General features: G+C 27.0%; 1 protein-coding gene across 2 annotated transcripts in view; it reads left to right on the plus strand.

Annotated features, from left to right (window-relative positions):
- Positions 1-5,709: 5,709 nt before the first annotated feature.
- The window catches only part of LOC119687976 (GTPase-activating protein skywalker), a 104,522-nt gene continuing 87,182 nt past the window's right edge, over positions 5,710-23,049 (plus strand). For both annotated transcript variants that reach the window (XM_038102549.1, XM_038102551.1), the window contains exons 1-2: positions 5,710-5,749; positions 15,094-15,763. In XM_038102549.1, coding sequence (XP_037958477.1) covers positions 15,616-15,763 — 148 coding nt within the window. In that variant the 5' untranslated portion in view covers positions 5,710-5,749; positions 15,094-15,615. The remainder of the gene's footprint in view (positions 5,750-15,093; positions 15,764-23,049) is intronic.

Genomic DNA, 23,049 nt, shown 5'->3' on the forward strand with positions numbered 1-23,049 from the left:
TCATTTTGTTTTATTATTCTTATGGTGCTTAGTTGCTCTGTAACTGAAAACTATGCGATTACGTAGCGCTTGTTGCTCGTGCATGTCCCTAAAGCATATTTGTGGGTCTCTACAGGATATGCTTGTTACTAGATTGTATCGTTAAGAATAAAATCAAATTATAAAATGAAATGAAAGAAGCAGGAATTAATGTTGCAAAATACGGGAAATACGGAAAGAGTCATTATCCTTTTTGCAATAAAGTTCTCGATTGTACCATTGCGTAAAAACCAAGCTAATACCATAGAAAATCGCATCGAATCCTGTGGCACTGCAATCCATTTTTAAGCTATTTACTAGCTTATTTTCTGTATCTTTTCAAAGTTTTCTATATATAAATTTTTGTTTTATATGTATATAACATATATATTTTTTTTTTTATAATATATATACTTATATTTTTTTTGGTGTATTACCACTTTGACGTCAATTTTTCAAAGTTTTCTGGTGCTCTGTTGGTGGGTTAATGCGTGCGTGCAATTGACAAACTTACTGCTCAAAATTTAGAGTAGGAGACTTTGCGTAGGCGACTAGTGGAACATGTGCTTGTAGTACTGGAAGACCTGAACGTTATACGTTTTTAGGTTTGGTGTTCCTTCAGTTACATATATTTAATACCAAAACTGGGTTTTGTCACAAGTACATTTGCGTGTGAGTTTTGTACATTACACGCATTTGGTTTTATATATTGTATTTGTTGCGTTTGAGTTTTCTTGTTGGCTCTGGGAGTTCTTCTATCGAAACGGCTTAAAGGGGTGTTACAAATTCTGGTTTTCCTAACTTGCAGGTACTTTCAAAGTGTGGATACTGTACTCTATTTCTGACAGTATGACCGAATGAGTGATTCGATAGAAGCGTTGGCTTTGTTGGTGGCAATAAGTAAAGTTTTTTGTGTGAGTTTGAAACTCAAAAGTGGTTGGTGGCATAAGTCCCCAAGTAAATATTTTGATCGATTGATTTTTTCATTCTACCTTAAATCTTATACGTACGGTTATTATTATTATTTTGTTAAACTTTCATGTATTTACATAGGTACAGCGTACTTAAGTTTTTGTGGGCGGTTTTCGTATGAAATCACTTTTTAAATTGAATTTAACTTAGCAAGTGAAATACTGAAACATTTACTTTATTTACGTTAACGTTATTTATTTAATGTGTCAATGACACTTAATAGTCCAAGTGTGACTTGTTTGAAAATTGAAAGCTACTTTTGGTTATGACATTAAGTGTTGTTGTTTGTATAGATTCACATTTGCATCTCATTTAAATTAACACATTAACACTAATTTTTTTTAATTTTTCAAGAAAAATGATTTAATAATTTACATTCATTTTCACTCACTATGCTTCAAATATATGGCAACTCTCAGTTTTCATTTAAAATCACATATAAAGCGTATTGGATTAAGAGTTGTCTTAAATAAATATATATTATAACTTCGTATTGAACTACCAATCTTTGGCTTTTAAGTGCACTCTTCTGGGATAAAAATTGTCTTTGTTTTGTATTATTTATATTGCAATCTTCGCTGTTCTGTTCAGAGGATAGATTTTTTGATCAGACTTATCAATTTTGAGAACAAGTATATATGTATTTTTAATCCTGGAAGTCTACAATTCAAATGTAGTAATTACAATCAATAAATAAAAGAAATTGTATAAAAAAAAAATTTAAAATTTATAAATTAATAAAATTGTTTCTGAAATAACAAAGGATGTGAAATATTTTGTCTATTTTAATGATTACTATAAAGTCAGAGTTATTTTTGTAAAATAAGAGAGATATAAGAGAGAGCTGAAAGATACATCGTTGATAGTTTTTAAAAAATTATGTGATTTTTATTTAATTTTTTTTTATATTTGTTTTTTTTTTCTATATTTGTTTTTTTTTCTATATTTGTTTTTTTTTCTATATTTGTTTTTTTTTTTCTATATTTATGCGTTTTTCTATATTCATATTTTTTTAAGTTTGGTTTTTTTCTTCTGTTTATGTTTTTTTCTTCTATGTTTATGTTTTTTATTCTATATTTATATATTTTCAATGTTTATGTTTTTCTATGTTTATATTTTTTCTATGTTTATGTTTTTTCTATGTTTATGTTTTTACTATATTTATGTTTTTTCTATGTTTATATTTTTCTATGCTTATGTTTTTTATGTTTATGTTGATTTTATGTTTATGTTGTCTTTATGTTTATGTTTTTTCCATGTGCATATTTTTCTATGTTTATGTTTTTTTTCTATGTTTATGTTTTGTCCTATGTTTTTCTAAGTTTTAAGACTATATTTGTTTTGTCTTTGTGTAATTGTTACAAATTAGTAATTTATTAGTATTAAAATAGTAAGTAATTATACTAAGTTACTAAAAATACAATAAGTTACTAAAAATGTGTTTATTTATTTGTGAGTTAACACTAAAAAGAAGTTTAAAGTTAATTAAGAATAAGGAATTGGACTGCTAGGTCCTTCGCCCTGTTAAGAATTATATCTAAATGTTATTTAATATATTTTTGGGTAGGATTAGCTTTATAATATTTTGAAGTCGCTTTTCTTGATGGCTTTGAAAAGGCTGGTGTCATTGGTTGGATTTTTGTAGCAGCTTATAAGATGACTCATGGTTGGAATATATCCACATTTTGGGGGTATGTTGGCTGTATATCCCTTCACTAAAAATTACGGCTATTATTTATAGCTTTAAATTGAATAATTTATTTCTTAATAAAGTAGCTGAATTTTTTTTTAGCACAACTTCAAAACGAAATCCCTTCCAATTAACTTGTAAATCTTTATTTCTATCCTTCTCATTTAATCCTTTTCATCTGTTTTTCGTTCTCTAGCTTTCAACTTTCTTTTCAAGTAATTAAAATCGTATCCATGGTTAACAAAAACAGTAATTAGTGTTTATCCATTGGACATATATCCTTTCCAAATTAAAACTTTTAATGATGTTTGCTCCTTTCACTTGCTTTGCCCGCCGTGGCAGTCGTCATTGACGATTGCAGTCGCGTCCGGTGATAAAATTAATCCCTTTTATATTGTATTGTGCCGCGATGCCAATTGCCTTGATGAACTGTTTGCAGTATGAGTAATTTTTCAATTTATTCTGAAATGTTTACTTTAAACTAACCTCAAACTAATCCAATTGTCATGTTTATGTACTCTGAACATTTCAATTTGTTGCTTTGTTTATTTGCTCAGTTCTTCGCTACTGTTTGCTGCAAAATCAACAATTTTAACCCAAATAAAGACGCCCCTGTAGGCTGTCGCCCGCCATTCTCAGCCTGACACTCGAATGCAAATGAAAAAAAAAAAAAAAAAAATTTACAGAATTTCTGTTAAATTGTTGAGGTTCGTAGACCAATCCAAAAAATTTTTGCCGTTTGGGTGTTGAAGTGCTGACAGCATTAATTTGTTTATTTACATATTTAAATTGTTGTTTTGTTTCGTTTTAATTTCAAAATTTTTTTAATACACATATCTATAAACTTATATATAAATTTATTCTTAACCTAAGCTAGCCTCAACAAGTCGTCCTCTGTTTTGTATTCTTTTTGCTCGTATCTATTTAATTATATTAATGTTTTCATTCAACTGCACTTCTCTACAACAACTAAGCATTTCATTTAAGTTCATTTTTGCATATATTACAAATTTTTTTATTTTTTAATAAATTAAAGTTTTTTTTTGTTTCTGTTTTTGTTTTTATATAAGCTACAGTTTTTAAGAGCAATTAAAATATTTTTACACAATTTTCAGCCTTCGTATTTTGCACTAATTGTGCTTAATTGTACTTGTATCTGATAGATTTTATCTAAAATAGTGCTGTGCCGCACTGCAGATTTGTCTTATGTGCGAATACAGTTTGTTTGAGTTTACTTTTGAAAGTGTCAGTTATGCCGTGATAGAAGAAGCTTCCTGTATGCTCTTGCCATGGCTTTGCATTGAATATATCTTGTGAATCTAGATATCTACACTATACAGATTTTGAATTGTAGTTGTAATGATTTTTTGTAGTTTGTAAACGCCATTCAAAATCATTTTTTAGGTAAAAAAAAATTTCAACGTAAATAAGATAATAAATCACAATTAGAAATATACACATAGAGTCTAATATTATTAGATAATATTCAAATAGTTTTTGAAATCTAACTACAAATACAATTTAATGCAAGGTGAAAAACTTCAACTTTTGGCAGACAACTCTGGAACTTATGAACTTATAAAGAATATTAGTAACCTGCAGTACTTAAGTTATATAGGTTATAACGCTGATTCTTAGGATTCACCTCAAACCTATTGTAGACTCCATAAAGAACAGTTTTTACCTTAGTAAGTTTTTTTATGTTATTAGATTTTTATATGACTAGTTTTGAAGTTCTTTGATCACCACTCTAGAGAATTTTATTGTTGAATATGAAAGAGTACGCATGAATGCAACGAGGGCTGACAAGTGACGCTCACAGTGGGCAGAGTTTCTTAGTAATAATAAAACTAATATTGCTCTGTACTAAAACGGAATGCTAGACCTGACATTCTGCTTTTCTAAAGATTATCCTGTTTAATTCAACATATGCGTCGTGGTATTTGATATAAATAAGACCTGGCTACTTATTCAGAGACCCCTTAAAATAACTTACAATTTATTTTATAATTCATTGTAGTATGTATGGTATATCAAAGAAGTTGTAATATAATGTTATTAGTTTTAAAGATTCTAAAACTTATTGTTAGGCTTTAATTTCAAGCGACTCAATAAAGACATTTTGTTAAATAAAAAAAACAATGCCTTGTAGGGCGAAAGTGATAACGTCATAAATATAAAAATAACACTGGACTACAGTGCGACAATGATGTTATATATAGACATTTATAATAGAAGGATAACTTGAACCCATGTTATATAGACTCTCATGGCCACGTCAAAATTAGAATAGTTGTTGCTTTAAATGCTAATGCTAAAAAACTGAGAGTAAGAGAAACAAATAAATGTCGGTTTAAATTCGGTTAAACTCAAGCTTAGAGTCAAAGCCGTGTTGTATGTATGTATATATTTTTTTAAAGTTTAGGCACAACCAAAACGTAGAAAAGTAATAGTAAAAATTTTGACATTTTCGTCATAGCCTGAAAGAGTCAATTTTGAAGTGCTCATGACATTCTGCATAATATTGCCTTTAGGGATCCACTTAGTCTATTTCTTTGATATTACAGAGAAATGCTATCCTTTTTCTCTGATATTGCAACTGGAGATATTAACAATGTTAGAAGAAACTATCAAGGAGATGTGGTTGTATCATCCTTCTATGTTTAAAATATTTTTTCTTATTTTATAATTTTTTTTTTAATTTTTAGAATTTATCTACTAATATTCATAAAATAAATTTTTGTCGGAAAATTTTTGTAAGCGTTAATTTTTTTTATTTTGTGAAAGTATTTTTTTTTTAAATTTAGTCACTTTTTTTCGCTTTGTTTCGAGTCTTTTTATATTCATAATAAGTCATAAAATGACCGCTTTAAAAAATTCTCATCGGTTATAAAGGAATTTTATTTAAACAATTATATTAATATTTTAAAAAAAATATAAAGGAATTTTTTTTAAACAATTATATTAATATTTTAAAATAAATATAAATGCGTTATTAAAATTATTTTTTTATTTAATTTTCAGATTCCAGAGAAAACAATAAATAAAGATATACCGTGGAAACATAAAGTATGTGTAATTTTTTTAAAATAATTTTTATTAAATAAAAATAATAACATAAGGACAATGTATTAAAAAATTTTTCATTATTCTGACTTATGTATTTACTGAACACAAAAATAAAACTCAATAAAGAAAATTATGCAAATAAAATAATTTATAATAAAATAAAATTACTTAATATGCACTGCAAAAAGAACCCTTCAATAAATTTTGAAAATGGAAATAAAATAATTTTTATTGCTTTCATCGACATAAAAGGATTTATATTTTTATTCAGTTCGCCTGAAGGAAAAAACTCAACCCTTTTCCTTTGAGCCATTCGCATATGTTTTTTGTGTGAAGGATTTTTTATTCTTGGATAGTTTATGGCGTAACAACCTCCGCAATTTTACTTTATTTCGGCTTTAAAAAGAGTAAAATTTATGCATTTTATATTCATTTTATAGTATATAATAAAATCTATTAACTTTTATGAGCATATGAAAAAATAATAGATACATCAGTTGCATTATATTGGCTGGAAATATATATTATTTGTTTTTAATATGTATTTCATATTTAGAAATACTAGTTATCAGGATGTAAGTGATCTAACTAGTAACTAACTGCAGTTGTTTTAATTAAGTTAAGTTTTTAATGAACTTTAGCATTTATATTGAAGTTGTAAGGTGTAACGAGTCTTTTCCGCCAGCTGAACAAGTCTACTGCTGCTTAGTTAAGAACGTTCACAGAGAATGCGCTAAGATCCGTATCGGTAAATCAGGAAATATTAATCTCTGACATCCTAATTTCATTGAATACTACCTTAACCAACAATGTTCTGTCAGAAATCTGCAGAGAATTTTGATGTCTTTCTCTCTGCTTAGTATAAGAAGTTCATTAGAGACTACCTAAGATATGTTGATGAGTTCTAAGCCTGTTTTCGGTCTTAACAGTTCATATAGTTATTTTTAAATTGAGGGTCTTCCCAGTATCTGGGTTGGTTAACTATATGCCCTCTCGTCAGAATACAGAATGGTGCAAGTTGAATAATTTAATGGTTGGAATATCAGTTACTCTTTTCGTGGATACTGACATCAAGATATAGCTATTATTTCCTTAAGATTGAAAATGTTTTTTAGTACAATTTTCATATCCATCGCCTTTTTTATTATTCATTTCTTTTCATATATTTATTGAATATATATATTTTATAATATACAATTAATATATTTGTTTTCCTTACATTTTTAAAGTGTGATATAAACATTTCACTCAAGTTGAGCGAGGACTAGTATTTTGAATATACAATAAAAAAAAATGCAATTAATGCATATACGAAAACTATACCTGGCCCCATAGGTGGCTTATATTGTAAGTCCATCTATAATCTGAATTATACACATGTGCCAATATTAGTATATCCGCTCTTAAACATATTTAGACCCATTTATAAATGGTCTTTAAATTCTTAAAATTTTTATCATGCATCGTCAATTTAAATTTTGGATAGTAAAATGATTGTAATTTGAAAATTAAGATTTAAAAGGGTATCGCCGTTCTCGATAAACATTCATAAACATTTAATATAGTTCGTAAAAGATGCTTTATATTACCGTACATATTCAGGACTGTTACGCAGTCAACATTATAACCTATTAAAATAATTCGAAATTGCTTAATATTTAATATAGTATTAATAGACCTTTTCAATGTAAGTTAATGAGAATTATAAATTTAAATCATTGCATCACTATAATTATACAAAATAATTATCCATATTTGCTTTAATGTATCGTATAATAAATTATTTTTGTCCTATTCTTTAGAAAACAATTTGAGGGGTTATTAAAATTTTATGTATATAATATAAACATTCTTAAACATTTAATATATTTGCTACAAAGTACTCAATGTTACCATACATTTTAAGGAATCACGCATTTAACATTATAACCTATTAAAATTATTTAAAATTGCTTAATATCTAATATAGTATTAATAGACCTAATCAATCTAAGTTAATGAGAATTATAAATTTAAATCATTCCATCACTATAATTATACAATATAATTATCCATATTTGCTTTAATGTATCGTATAATAAATTATTTTTGTCCTATTCTTTAGAAAATAATTTCAGCGGTTATTAAAATTTTATGTATATAATATAAACCTTCTTAAACATTTAATATATTTGCTACAAAGTACTCAATGTTACCATACATATTAAAGAATTACGCATTTAACATTATAATCTATTAAAATTATTCAAAATAATAATAATTTTTAATATCTAATATAGTATTAATAGACCTAATCAATCTAAGTTCATGAGAATTATAAATTTAAATCATTGCATCACTATAATTATACTATATAATTATCCCTATTTGCTTTAATGTATTGTATAATAAATCATTTTTGTCGTATTCTTTAGAAAATATTTTCAGCGGTTGTTAAAATGTTATGTATATAATATAAAATTATACCAACTTTGTAAAACAGATTTTGTTGCAAACTGTTGTTTTATAGTTTATTTCATTAAGAAATATCTCTGCAAAATAACAATTTTTATTTCTAAAATAAATTGAAACCGCTTTTATTATGTATTTTGTTATTGTATTGAAGTCCACTATAGCATCTGATTCTTACTGAAACTAAATCACTCAATTTTTAGAATGAAGGTCTTCATGTCTTACGTTGAGAAATTTTTAATTTCAGTAGGATATATTAGTCTCGCGTTGCATTATTCTGTATCTAACTCACGTCACAGCGGTTTCGTCACAGCACAATTTGATTAAAAGTCTCCCTAGAAAAAAAGACGCGTTCTTCTGTCATACCAGATATATCAATCTCATTAAAATAGTCACACAGGCTTAGATGATCCGTCAGAGAATTCGGCAGCGACAATCCATTGTTCAACTGTATAAGAAAGTTTTTTTGTAGTTGCAAGTAGAAATCAGGTCTTTAGATAAATGGAGTGCCACGCTAGTGGCAACGTCATTTACTTGATATATATTTTTTCCTCAGAAATTTCCACAATAAAACTTCGGTGTACTGAATTATATGGGTTTTCAAATTTTTGCCAAATTGCCTAGAAATTAATAGCCCTTTTTTTCAGCATGAAAAGCAGTACTCACCTGTTTGTTACGTTCAAAAATGAATGTTCTGGAATAGTAAATATAATAGACTTAAATGTGATCGCTTCCGATGTATTAAAAAAGGAACATTATGTTCTAATAATTATTGTGTATGAAATATTTATTAAATTAGTACGATGACGTAGTTTATTAGAACTTTTATCTTGATTTATTAATTTTTTAAGAAAAAAAATATATATTCAAGATAAATGCTATTTTATTTTATAAATTACCATAAAGGAATGAAAGCTATAACAAAGTAGCTCTGCTTTGAAAGTTATTTAGTATTTATACGAGTATGAAATATGCTCCCACAATCTTGCATAATCATCTATATTGTACTATGAATATCATATTATTCTTCTCTGGCTTTTCCTACCGATGGTATTGTCACAGTTTGATGTACTTCATCTTCATCTTCATCTTTTTACAGTTTTGAACTTTATGCAAAACTGAATATATTCTACTTGGTATCTTTTTAGTATCTTTTTATAGACACTGCTATTGTACGTGGTCTGGAATAATAAATGAAGCTCATGTAAATTCAAAAATGCTCCATACGAATTGCTCCTTTGGACTTTGGACTATCATAAACTTTGTCTGAGAAAGTTGAACGCATCAATCAAATGTGCAACAACCAGTTTGAATGTAAAGTGATTTGAATAAAAACGTTTGAACTGAAATATAACACAAATAGGAAATTGAATTGCATTCAGAGTTTCTAAAGAATTTAAAAGTCAATTTCGTTTATTTATGACTGTCAGAAGAAACTCATGTATGGGCCCCAAACGCACACGCGGATATCCGGGTTTAGTGAACTCCCATTACAATGCGTTCAGAATCTGAACATGGCATACGGAATTACGGAATTCTATATTTTATATGGTATATTCTATACGTTCGCATAGTTAAGATATGTGTGGTTTCAGTTCGAAATACTTTAATATGACGTAGGTACGGATTATTTCTACGGCTATTTACACTTAATTCCATCCATAAAATTGACTTTATAACTGATTTTGGTGCCATTCTGAGCAACTTAACTAATAATTGTGTTTTTAAAATAAAAACAAAGATGCAAACTGGCTGCAAATAAATTTAAAACGTTATAAAAACTTGTCTTAATTATTAATTTGTTAATATATGTATACACTCACATACTAAGATAAGCGACTTAATAATACATTATTTAATATTTTTATTTGAAATTGGATTGTGTTTGTCTGTATGTCATTTGTTGCTGCGAATGAATATTTCAAATGCTTTCAAATTGCATAGCTCCGAACCGAAGCACATGTCGTTGAGTGTGGAAATGTGTAAATTATTTTTAATAAAATAAATAATAAATTAAAAAAATAAAACAATAATTATATTCAAATACATTTTTATTGTAAAATATTTTTTTGCTGAACATTTTTTAATACAAAGCATCAAATATAAAACTTAGTCATATAGTGATCAAATAATACTATTATTAAGACAATCAAACACTAGACCAGATTATGCTTAACGGATTAACCCGAAATATTTTTATAATGTAGATCAGGACTGTCCAAAGCATGGGCCACAGGCCTCATGCGGCCCGCATTTAATATTTGTGCAGCCCGCGATATATTTCTAATCTACCACAATTAGGGAAATTTTTGATTAGTTATATTTTGGTAACATTATATTATTTTATTTTTATGGTATTCCAAATAAATTAATTAAAATGTTTAAAATAATTTATAATACTTTACGTTAATGTATTTAAAAGACAAAGACTTTTTTTTTTAGTATATTTTACTCTGTACATTTCATATCCAGTCTCGTAGGTCATTACATTAATAATAAAATATTTTTCGTATGGGAAGAACTAATATTAATAATAGTGATATTAATAAAATTCTAAAATATAAATTAATGAAAAAAAAAATTAAATTTATCAATATTGTCGTATTTTTATTTTTCTTCGGAATTGCACCTATCCAGCAATTTGTGTTGACCCGCGATCTTATCTACTTTGGACAGCCGTGATGTAGTTCATTTCAAAATATGTATATTCAATTTTTTTAAAAATGTTTTCTATTGCTTCATATCTTTAATAAAAATATTACAGATAATAGTTTGAATAGGTCATCAGCTGAGACCTAGTTTATTTTTATTATAACATTCCCATGATTAATAAAAAACGTTAAGTGTGAAATAACAGTATTTAATCGTCAAATCAAGCCCCTAATCTATATTAAAGTCATATGTTACCTGCATATGTTTAGATTTAAGCCACTGGATAATCTGTCTTCTAAATAAACTGAAAATTGTCTTTAATGGAATTGCAGGTTTTCCAAAAAAGAAGGGAAAGAGACAGTTAAGCACGTGCTGGGGAGCTATTCTGCACTATTGCATAAATGTGAAAAGGTCTATGTTGAATCATCTATTGTTAAACTAAAATTTCAAAGAGTGAAGTCAGAAAAATAATTTGGTTGTTCTAACTAACTAAATTTAAGCTAAACCTCAGATTAAAATATTCTTACTCGGTTGGTTAAGCTATATCATATGTTGGTTTTCATATCTTCATGTGGTAAACATGAGCAAAAAAATTTTTCTAACAAAATGATCAGTTCAATTAAACTAGTACGTGGTTACAGCATATTTTTGTTGGACGAATATTACCATATATTTAAGAGATAGGATTTAGTGCATCACTCTAGGTGCAAGTGGGATCTTAGGAATAGATCTTAAACTCGTGAGGCTCTATTCTCGCTCTTTATATGGTTAGAGCATATTTTTCTGAGTGTTGGGCGAATATTACCATATAATTAAGAGATAGGACCTTGTGCGTCACTCTAGATCCAAGTAGGATTTTGAGAATAGATTTTAAGCTCGTGAGGCTATATACCTTCTTTATATAGTTAGAGCATATTTTTCTGAGTGTTGAGCGAATATTACCATATATTTAAGAGATAGGACTTAGTGCGTCACTCTAGGTTCAAGTGGGATGTTAAGAATAGATCTTAATCTTGTGGGGCTTTATCCTCTCTCTTTATATGGTTAGAGCATATTTTTCTGAGTGTTGGGCGAATTTTACCATATATTTAAGAGATAGGACTTTGTGCGTCACTCTAGATCCAAGTAGAATTTTAAGAATAGATTATAAGCTCATAAGGCTATATCCTCTCTTTATAATAAGAATAATTATTAATAAATTATTAAATTATTTTTTTTTTTTAAATAAAAAATTAGTGGTACTTGAAGAAGCTGTAAGTATATTTCCAAAGAATTTTTGTAGAACATGGATGACATCTGTTTATATAATATGTATTGTGTTTGCTCTGAATTTTTTTTTGTGATTATATAAGTATATGAGAAGCATATATATAAAATATTGTGTAATTTATATTTTTATCCAAGTTAAATTTATTTAAACGATTTCAAACATTCGTGAGCACTAAAACATTCTGAACTGCGAAATTAGAACATTAAATCTATTTTCAATTTAATTACTGAAAAGTTATTAAGAAATATTTGTGAGTGGAATAATTTTTTATTGTTTTCTTTTTTTTTTAATTTTTTTTTGAATTATTAATTTTTAATAAAAACGCTGCCTGCTGCCGCCTGTTCTGTTGGCTGCTGATTTTTTAATTCCCTAAAATTATTTTGGCCAAGGCGAAATTCTTCTGCCATAAGTTTTGCAACAACAATTTCGCTTTATGGTTTATTTTTATTATTAATAAAAAAAAAAATTTTTTTTATAACATTTTGGGAAATGAGAAATTTCAGATTTGAAATTTAAAATTTCAAAATTCAAAAAATAAAATTTAAAATTAAAAACTTTTACATTTTGTTTGTTTTTATTATCGAAGTTGATTTTTCATTTTTCAATAAATGCTTTGATTTGTGAGGAGTGCGAAGAAAATTTGTTGTTTCTGTTTGTTATTTTCCATTTATTTAAGTATTTTTGCCATTTTATTTGTTGTTTTTAAAATCAAACTGAATTGTTAATAAATCGCATTAATCTTTCTTTATAGTCCATATAAATATTAATTTAATGGCATGGCTTTGTGGGAGCTTTAAGCAATTTAAGTAGAAATAACAATTTTATTTACTATTACCGATGAAGAATAATTTTAATGAAAAACATCAATAAATTTTCCAAATACCAAAAACTTTTTTTTCTAATATTTTTTTCTTTTCATTTAAAAAATTTTTTTTTTTAATAATCGTGTTGATTGTCACACCCAATAACATTTGCATGTGATATATTATTGCCTTTTTGTTATGTTTTCAGGTCCCCATTTTAATAAGAAAAACTGCCTAAATAAACAGTTCGATTTCATTTCTGAAGCAGTATCCTAACTAAAGGTTACTAAGGCTACTAAGGCTCTGAGGCAAACCTTAATTATATTAATTTGACTCAACCTTAAAAAATTCAAAGAAATAAAAATTATTTTTATGTTTCGGATTTACTCAAGTCATATTATTATTTTTCTTTTACTTATAATTTGATTTTTTATGTCTGATGAAAAGAAATCTTCTACTTTCACGAAAAATGATTTCTGCCAGAGAACATAAAATGTTTTAATTAGAAATTAAATTAAGATATTTTAATTAACTAACTTCTTACTGTCCCCGTTTCACTTAAGCGACTATAAAATTCGAAAGAATATAAAATTATTCTAATTCTTCGGAGATTGCAAGTGACTTCAATCAAGTATGCAGAAATGCTTTCCACAAAAAATTCTATTAGACAACAATTTACAATAATTAATTAAATATATATAGCTGTTGTTTATGCATAGTTCTAAAAATAGCACAGCATATCTAATTGTTGCTAATGAAAATCTAACGAAAACTAATATAACTCTAAATTTAAATAACCTAAAATTGGTATACCTGACTTCGTGTGTCACGAATCAATATATGGTGTAGCATTTGGTTAAGGGATGTGATAGGCTCATAGTTTATGATGAAGTTGTGACACAAATTATGAATTATTTTTTCTTATTTAATTAGTTGAACACTACAGACGTTAGTCGCCCTTGACTGCGTCCAGTAGCTTCCGTGGTCTGCTGCTGCCAGTTGGTAGTACCGAGCTGTCCAAAATTGTTGGTCATCTAGTCCTTCTACTAAACGTGTGGACGTCCGCTATTGCGTTTTCCACCAGCGGTTACCGAATAAAATACCTTTTTAGCTGCTAAATTTTTATATGCTTAACATGTCAGTGTCGCAAAATGGTTCATACAACTCATCGTTCCAATTAATTCGATATCCGTTTCCAATACGTAATGGAACATAGAAATCTTCCGAAGAATTTTTCTCTCCAATGCTCTTAACACCTTCTCATCACGGTTGGTAATTGACCAAACTTCTGCACCATACAGTAAGATAGACATGATAAGAGACTTGTAGAGCGTGATTTTTGTTTATCGAGAGAGGGCTTTATTTCTCAATTGTCTACTAAGCCCGAAGTGACATTTGTTGGCAAGAATAATTCTTCCTTAAATCTCTAGGCTGACATCATTTGTGGTGTACTCTGGTTCCTAAATAAACAAAATCTTTTACGACTTTGAACTTATAATTGTCAACAGTGATGTAGGACTCAAGACGTTCTCATTTATCGTAAGCCTCTATCTACTCTTTACACTCACATAATTATCAAATTTTTTTTTGTGGTTTGATATAAAAGATGTGGGTTTTGAAACGTCATCCTCAAACTTTTTGATCTATAGGCAGCTTAATGTCAATAAGTCATTGAAAATAGCATTAAAATGATCCAGTATTGTAAAACGGACCGTGGATGAAATTTGATGGATTTTACATATGGCAAAATCCCAGCAGTAAAGTAACGTAAAATTATTTTCGATATCTCAATTACAACTATATTTGGATTATATTAACTTTTGATTGTACTCAGTTTATACGCTGAACGTGTTCTAGTCATCTTAGTCATTGATTTTATGCATCTTATTATATTTTACTTTTTCCTTGAGTTCTCTGATTCGTGGTTATAGCGAATTCGATATATTATATATGATATAAATACATCTACGACATCTAGGCGTAGATGTTTTAAATATTTGAATTTAAATTTAAATTGTGTGATTTTTAATCAGTTGACTTGATTGATTTGTAACTATTAAACGTATATCTACACAGATATATCACTTTTTCTATCTACTATCTTTTATTTATTAAATAAATGTCAATATAAATAAATCTAATTTTTTTGTTTTTTTTTTTACTTTTAGATTACGAAGATTGTGAAGTTGCATCAGTAATTATGCTTTTTGAGGATTTAACATAATTTTTTTAATCAAAGTAATAATGAATTCAGCACGTCATCATCGCATTGGAGTATTTTTGTCTCCATAAATCGATAAAGAATTTGAAAAACTTATTCAAAATTGTATAAAATAAAAATCTAGTCACATTCAACGAGCACAAATTTTGCGGTCTGTTCTTCTCTTGTTAACTGCCAGAAGAGGAAATTAAATATATTTTGTGGAAAAATTTAAGCCAATTAAAGCAAAACGTTCAAATCTCTTGAACACATTTAATCTATATAAATTATATATGAAAGTACGTATATATTAGTTTCACGCTCATATTAAAGAGTTATACCAAAGAATATAAATTTAAAATACTGAAGTAAAGATTTTATAAGCTTCGCTTTATTTAAAGCAACGGATAAAAAACGGGTAGAAAGGAAACCAAATTTGCCACGAAAATTTTAAAGATTTCGATACTCTTGAATATAGACGACTTTAAAAATGCCCTACAATCGTGCAGACACATCGGCACAAGCCGATAAATTGAGTGGCATTGAGGAGGAAAGTGATTTGTATGAAGGATTTGCACCTCATGTCGAAACATCTGAAATCAAAAGCCTAGGCTTTGATAATATACCCAAACAAACTGGTAAGTTAAAACATTAAATTTGTATTAAAATTTTTTTTTATACACTTTTATTTTATTTAAACTAAAATAAATAATCATATATAGAGTGTATCTGACTTAATCGTCATAGGTTATACGAAAAGTTATTAATCATGAATCAAAAAGTGAAAGATTAATAGCGTTAAAATGAAAATATACAGACAGAGATTCAAATAGACTTTAGGTGTCTCGGTAGATTTTTTTTAGCTCGGTATATTCATCTCATCCTACAAAAGTAATCATATTTATAAAGGTATCTTACATTATGTAGTGAAGAATGTCTGCTTTTCTTTTTCTTCAGTGTACTTAAGAAGTATCTTGATAAACTGTGTTTACGCTTTTCACACTACATATGAAAGGAATAGTAAGAAAAATAAACAGGAAAATCTTTTGTTATATTCTTTTTAACTGGAAAGAGAACTGTACTAAATATTAGTTTTTTAATTTTAGTTAATAATAATATGAATTGAATTTAAAAGTTCCGTTATGTATCAAATAAAGCTAACTAATAGCATTATTTCGAATTTGATCTCCTGAAAAAGTGTTAAACATTTTCTAAGAGTTTCATTTCACTAATTATCTAGTTTTAATTATTATATTAAAAAAAAGATTTTATAATGTTAATTATTTTTTGCCGAGAGTGAAATGTCTTATGACGAAAAAAAACTATTTAAAAGTTAGAAGGATTCGTATAGAAATAAAAAGGCAACAACAAAAATTTTAGTTAATTTATTAAAATTTGGGTGACCATACAATGCGGTTTCGAGTATTGTCAAGTACTCATCGTCAGTGATCTTAGGAAATACTCAAATTTCTTTTTAATTAATTTATAGTCCGTATATAGTTTGTTTGGACTGCAAGTGCCAGGCTTAGAACTTCTGCCTGTCAAATTAGAAGCAATGATTAATCGTGTTTTCCCACAAGTAGCCAAGGCTGCTCAAACAGATTTTATGGTTATCCAAATTTTCTAGCCAAGTCTTAATGTTTTTGTTGAATTTATTGTGAGAGAATATATCTATATATCTATCAAGAAAAAAGTTTCAAGATTGTAAACGCACTTTTAACAACTAATATTCAATTTTTTAAAAAATGGATAAATTAAATAAAAAATAATTGTTGATTTATTAGTTAAATAATTAATAAAACTATTTAAGTTTGTTTTAATTTGATGAAAGTATAAATATATTTGGAAATAAGTTATACTATCAGAAACAAGTCATAAGTAACAGATTTATAGGTTCCAATATATATTTTATGATGGAAACTGGAGAAGAAATTCTTAAAGTAACGTATCTGCTAGAGATTAACTTAAATCTATTAAATCTAAGAATTCAAGTCATCTAGCTCTCGCTAGATGATGAATTATTAGTGCCAACAGCTTATAAAAATTTAAGTTTAGATCGTAAACATTATTTGGCATCCATCACGTGAAGTCATCCAAAACGTACTATGATTTACGAATATGCATCTGTAATGTTTGCAGGTTTTATCGGAAAGGTGACTTTATGCAACTAGCGAAAGTCCTCAACAACTATAGAGACATCATCAACACCTCGCTTATATTTTCCTTTTACGAGTGTTTTTATTATGGAAAATATGGTCCTAAACGGAATACATTAAAATTTATATCCTATTTTGCTTAGAGAAATAATTTTCATATATAAAACAAATATTTCCACTTATTATGAATTTCTATATTAAATTTTTGAAAAATTGGCGTAGACCCAAGAAACTCAAAATAAAAACATATAAATTTAAAAATAAAAAAGTAAATAAATTATTAAAATTTTAAAACTTGGCTGCTTTAAAGATTATTTTCTTTTTTATTTCATTCTTTAATTTGTTATCACTTCGAATAAGATTTAAATCAATAAATTTTGTTAAAAATAAATATAAATAAAATTTTACAAAAATAAAATTTTTAACACGTGCCACTGTCGAAAATTTAATTATTATGTTTTTTTTTTTAAGTAAACATTTTTACTTATTTTTTTTCGTACGTAAAACATAAAGTCCTGACTAAGTAATTAATTGATTTCTTGAGCTCTGGCGTAATAATAGAACTTTTGCGTATAGCAAAATAAAAAAAAAATTTGAATGTTCTATAAATCATAAGTTTAAAATTAAAAAAAAAAATCGCGTTTAATTTAAAAGTATAAATAAATAAATCTCGTCTTTTTGGTACATAAAATGATAAAAACAAATAAGCAAAAGTTAATTAAAAAACTGTCATAAACTAAAAATAAATGTACTTAATTAATATAATTAAATTAATCTAAAGGTTTATAATATCAAAGTATTGTAAAATGTATTTTTTATGCTAAGGGATAAGTTATGCAGACACTCATGGTCCCAGCAAATGTAGTATTGTTGTGTGTTTAATGGAAAATTAAAATTAAACAATGAAAGTAAAAGAGAAACTTCTATTAAACTTTAGACACGACGATGAGCCTTTCTGTGTCTCTAATTAAAAATATCAGAATATGCTTAACTTAGAAGCAAAAATACTTTGTCATGAAGAAGAGGAAATAGCAGAACACATTATGTATCACTGTGATAGTCTCGCCAGACTCAGGCTTCGGTACTTATCCACTGCCCATTCACTTAAAACGAAATTAGACAACATCTCTCTAAAGAACATAATGTCATTTTAAACTGCTACTCGTCTATGGAACTAAAGTGTGTTTGTCACAATAATCCTCAAAGGATGTAGTGACGTGATGACAAGTTCCCAACCCTTTAAAAATCTAATCTAAACAAATTTAGGAGCAAATATTTTTGTGTAAATATGCATAAAAAAATTATTATATACAATGTATTAAAATAGTAAAATTTTTGTTTCGAAATTGTGAAATTGTAAATTGACTGCCTGCAGAACATGCTTTCATAGTCATGACCAGAAACAATGCAAAATTGACGTGATGTTTCGTCATATAATTGTCTGACCCCAAGTATTTTTTTTTTTACCTATTTATTAGTTATTTTTATAATTTCTTCAAAATTGTTATAAAAATTAAACAAAATAAAATTATGAAATGTTCTTATAAATAATACAAAGATTTTTTGGTTTAGCTTAAAATATAAATTTTTATAAAATAATTTTATGAAAGCTCCAAAAATAATTTAAAAAATTATTTTAAAAATTTAAAGCATTTAAAAATAAATAATATTGTAGAGAAATTTATAACCAGACATGAAAATAATGTTGAAATAGTTTAAAAAATGTGAAAGTCTAATAAGCAAATAAAAATAATTATTTTAATAAATTTATATTTATAATGACATCTTTAAGTTATCGACGTTTGGTTTTAGGAATGATAATCTCAGTATTCCAAAGTTCTGGTATTCCATCGTTTCTTATGTCCTAAAAATCCGCTTATTAGTTACCATATTGCAGACAAGTTTCTTATTTGTCATATCAATATGCAAAAAAATCACAATAAAGATTAATTTAAATTAATTAAATAAAAAGATTTATCATCATCATCAGTTTTATAACTTAGGGTGAGCTATAACTTTATCAAACATCTTCCTCTATTCATAACTAACAAATGGTTTGTTTCTTTAGTTTTGCATCCCCGTTTTTCGAACATCTACAATAAGATAGTTTTACCATCGCAGCTTCAGTCGTCTGAAAACAAAAATAATCTTTTAGAGATTTTTTGGAACTGAAAGTACCAGGGGTTCCGAAAAATTTACGAATAATTAAACATAAGAAATATTTCTAAAGACTGTTGATGATAGATATTTGGCTATACTCGAAACAACTGTATATGGTCAGATAAAAATTACCTTAATTAAAAAAATAAAAATTTTTGTTGTTTCAATTTGGTACTGTTTGAAACCTCCCTATAAAAATTTCTATTAAGTAAAATATACACTACTGTGCTAACTAAAGGTAAAATCATATATAAAAAATAACTTTTGTTTATATAATTTTGAAGTAGTATATAAAGTAGTCGTTTTCAACTATTTATTACCGCACAATTGGAAGCACTTATCTTTCTCGACAGATACTCCGAACGATTACTTTTAATCCAGCAACTTTTTATGGATCCAGCAACAATATATAAATCGATCGTTTTCTGCAATCGATGAGTTTTCAAGTTTATTTATTTTTGAATTTGGTTAATTTTGTTTTCAAAATGTTTTACTTTTTGCATCAATTTTATTATTTTTATTTTGTAAATAAATACATTTGCGTTTATATGTATTAACAATATTGTTAATTGAATCAATTTAAACACATGTTTCTATTATTTCGTGTATTTATTGAAAAAGATGAAGTGATTTGCTTCGATCGCTGAAAACGTAATTTATGGATCTCCTGAGAAGATTGAACCGCTTGAAAAGTTTTTTTAATTAATTGATTTTTTTTTTAATTTAGTTTTATTGTTATTAGTTCTTGTTATTAAGAAAATGTGGAAAATAGGAAGAACTAAGAAAATATTAAATATTTACTGTGTATAGATTTCATATGTACAATTTTTTTTAATGAGAAGAGTTATATTCGTAAAATATCAGTGATTAAGAATATTCTTCACAGTTGTTTATAATCATCTGGTTTTTATTACGAATAGGCACGAATAGGAATAGGCATTTTAACATAGAAAATGTTAAACTAAGTTAGGTTTATTTAGAAAGGTGTGCATTAAGAAAAGTATTAACACTTCTATTGGAAAACACAGCTGTTAATCATTCTGATGTTATTAACTTGGCATGTGAACTACGGTCAAGTTCCTTCATTAAACCATTGTCTCTTGCACAAGAAGGTAACGAGATCATGGCAATTCCTATAAACTCTAATTTTGACACCTCGGTATAATAGCACAGTGTCTCCTTAGTACTGTTAGTATTGTAGTAAATGGATTTGCTGAAAAAAAAAAGATCTATAATTGTTTTTAAATCTAATCTTTAGTATACAATCTTAATGACCTCCCAATCTTTGCGATTAATCCATTTACCACACCTTACTGTATTGTGTAATTTATGTATGCTCGTAAACAGTCCAAGCTTGAGATTATTTTTGATGTACTGACCTTATATATTGTGGGAATTCGTTTGTTTTTCGGATCTGCTGGTTCGTTTCTTTTTATGTATATATCTGCGAATCCAACAGAGATATGAGGCATGACGCAATATTATGTCATAATTACCGATTTGACTGATCTGTATTTAAAGCTTTTATTACTCTCTGTTTTGAGTTAAGAAGTAGAAGTTTTAGTTGTAAGATCCAGTACTTGCGCAGAGTGTGACTTAAGGTTAAAATATCTCAACTTAAGTCTCTGAGAAGAAACGTCAAATTAGTTTTACCGTTCTTTTTAACAGAGACTGTATTGAGTACTCCAGAACAATTAGAAAAGATAGGCAGTAATATTTTGATTGATTGTGGTATAATTGCTTATATTGACAAAAGGTTGTTGATGGCAAGAAGTATGTTTGCAAACCTTAAGATTATACAGAAGATATACAGATTATAAACAAGTAAGATATTTAAAATTATTAATGCATACGTGAAGACAGTACTTATACCCAGTTATACGACTGTTATACTTATAACATAAATTGCAAATATAACTTATACAGTCAAACTTTTATAACACGAACTTGTATAACTCGCGCAAATTATATATAACTACATAAACAGTTTTTCTAAAAGTAGTGAACTACAACAACGAAAATTCTTTTTTATATTATTTTAATTAATGGAATTTTTGGCTGACCATCCAGCTATTTCGAGTAATGCTAAATACCCATCATCAGTGGTCCTGGAAATCATTTTTGTATTTAATTATTCGTAAATAAGTTTCTGAGACTACCAGTAGCAAGAATCGAACTCGTGCCCTGCTAAATTTGAAGCTTAGAGTCAGCGCTTCTTAACCAACTGACCCTAAGTCGTACTTGATTGATTATTGGCACATTTTTCTGAAGTTTTGTTAATTTGTATATTAGAACAAAATAGTAATTATATTTTTATTTTTAATTTTTAAATTTCAATACTATGTTATTCTGTTTATAAATGCATTTTTATAATTACAAAGAAAATCTTTGACTCGTAGTATTCATAAGTTGAATCTTTTCTTTGCAAAATGGTACTTCGAATTATGGAAATTTGCCTGTATATTTTTGTAATTTTAAAATATATGATGTCCTAAAAACTTTAGCAACTTCTATATAGAATCTTATAATTAGCTAAAATTGGAAATGTTCTAAAGAGTAGTATGCAAAATGACATCCTAAGAATAAATTGCGAATGGATAGTATATTTACTCTGGAAATCGATTATCAAATTGAACCCACAAGGTTGACAAAATTGATGAATCTAGATCTAGATCTAGATATATACTCCGAGAAGGAGAAAAGTGAACTGTTAAAAGTGATAGTGAGCAAAGTAAACAATTGAGACTATCTTTGTTGAGAGATTTAGTTCATGTACTGTACAGTTTTAAAGAATTTATATAATTTAATGAATTTATCCTAATAATAATAATTCTATTCTGTAGTTATAAAATACTATTTAATATTTTTTTTTGTTTCGAAGTTAAACAAATTTGATAAGGTACTCAATGTTATTCACTTCTTCCTTTTCTAATTGATTATTTTTATTATTGCTGTATTATTGTTTTTTATCATTGTTAAAAGAAACAAAAAAAAATGAAATATAAAATGAAAAGTATATAATATGTAAATACTTCAATAATTATATATGTTAAAGCATTTAATTGTTTAGAGCTGAAAAAAGCAGCACGAGTCATTCAAATTCTGTACTTGCATTAGAGATATAATCGAAATTGCTCATACGTCACGTTGATTCAATTATACAACATTCAGTGTTAATAATTTTATTATACATTATTTCAAATATTTTTAAGGTTATTATAAATGGCAATTGACATGTTTACAGTTGTTGTTGTTAAATATTATATATATGTTATGTATGCAATATAAAATATTAGATTATATAAATAGAATTTAAAGATAAACTAGTTCTGCAATTGATTACTGTACTGTGCTATCTTTTGAATTAGTATAGAATTGAATAGTATGAATCTGTTTTTCTATTTTTATATTTTTCTATTTTCTATTTTCTATTTTTCAATTTGTCTATTTTTTTTTAAAGAGATATGTTTCTGATATAAAACTTTCCAGTCACATATACTATATAGTGTAGTATTTCATTTGCATTACGATTCACAAAATGCGTTTCATCTGCCGATATCAGATCGCCTGACCTTGCATCCGATGGCTTTTGAAATATAAAATATTAT

Source organism: Teleopsis dalmanni, chromosome X, assembly GCF_002237135.1.
Source record: "Teleopsis dalmanni isolate 2A chromosome X, ASM223713v2, whole genome shotgun sequence".
Classification (NCBI taxonomy): Eukaryota; Metazoa; Arthropoda; class Insecta; order Diptera; family Diopsidae; genus Teleopsis; species Teleopsis dalmanni.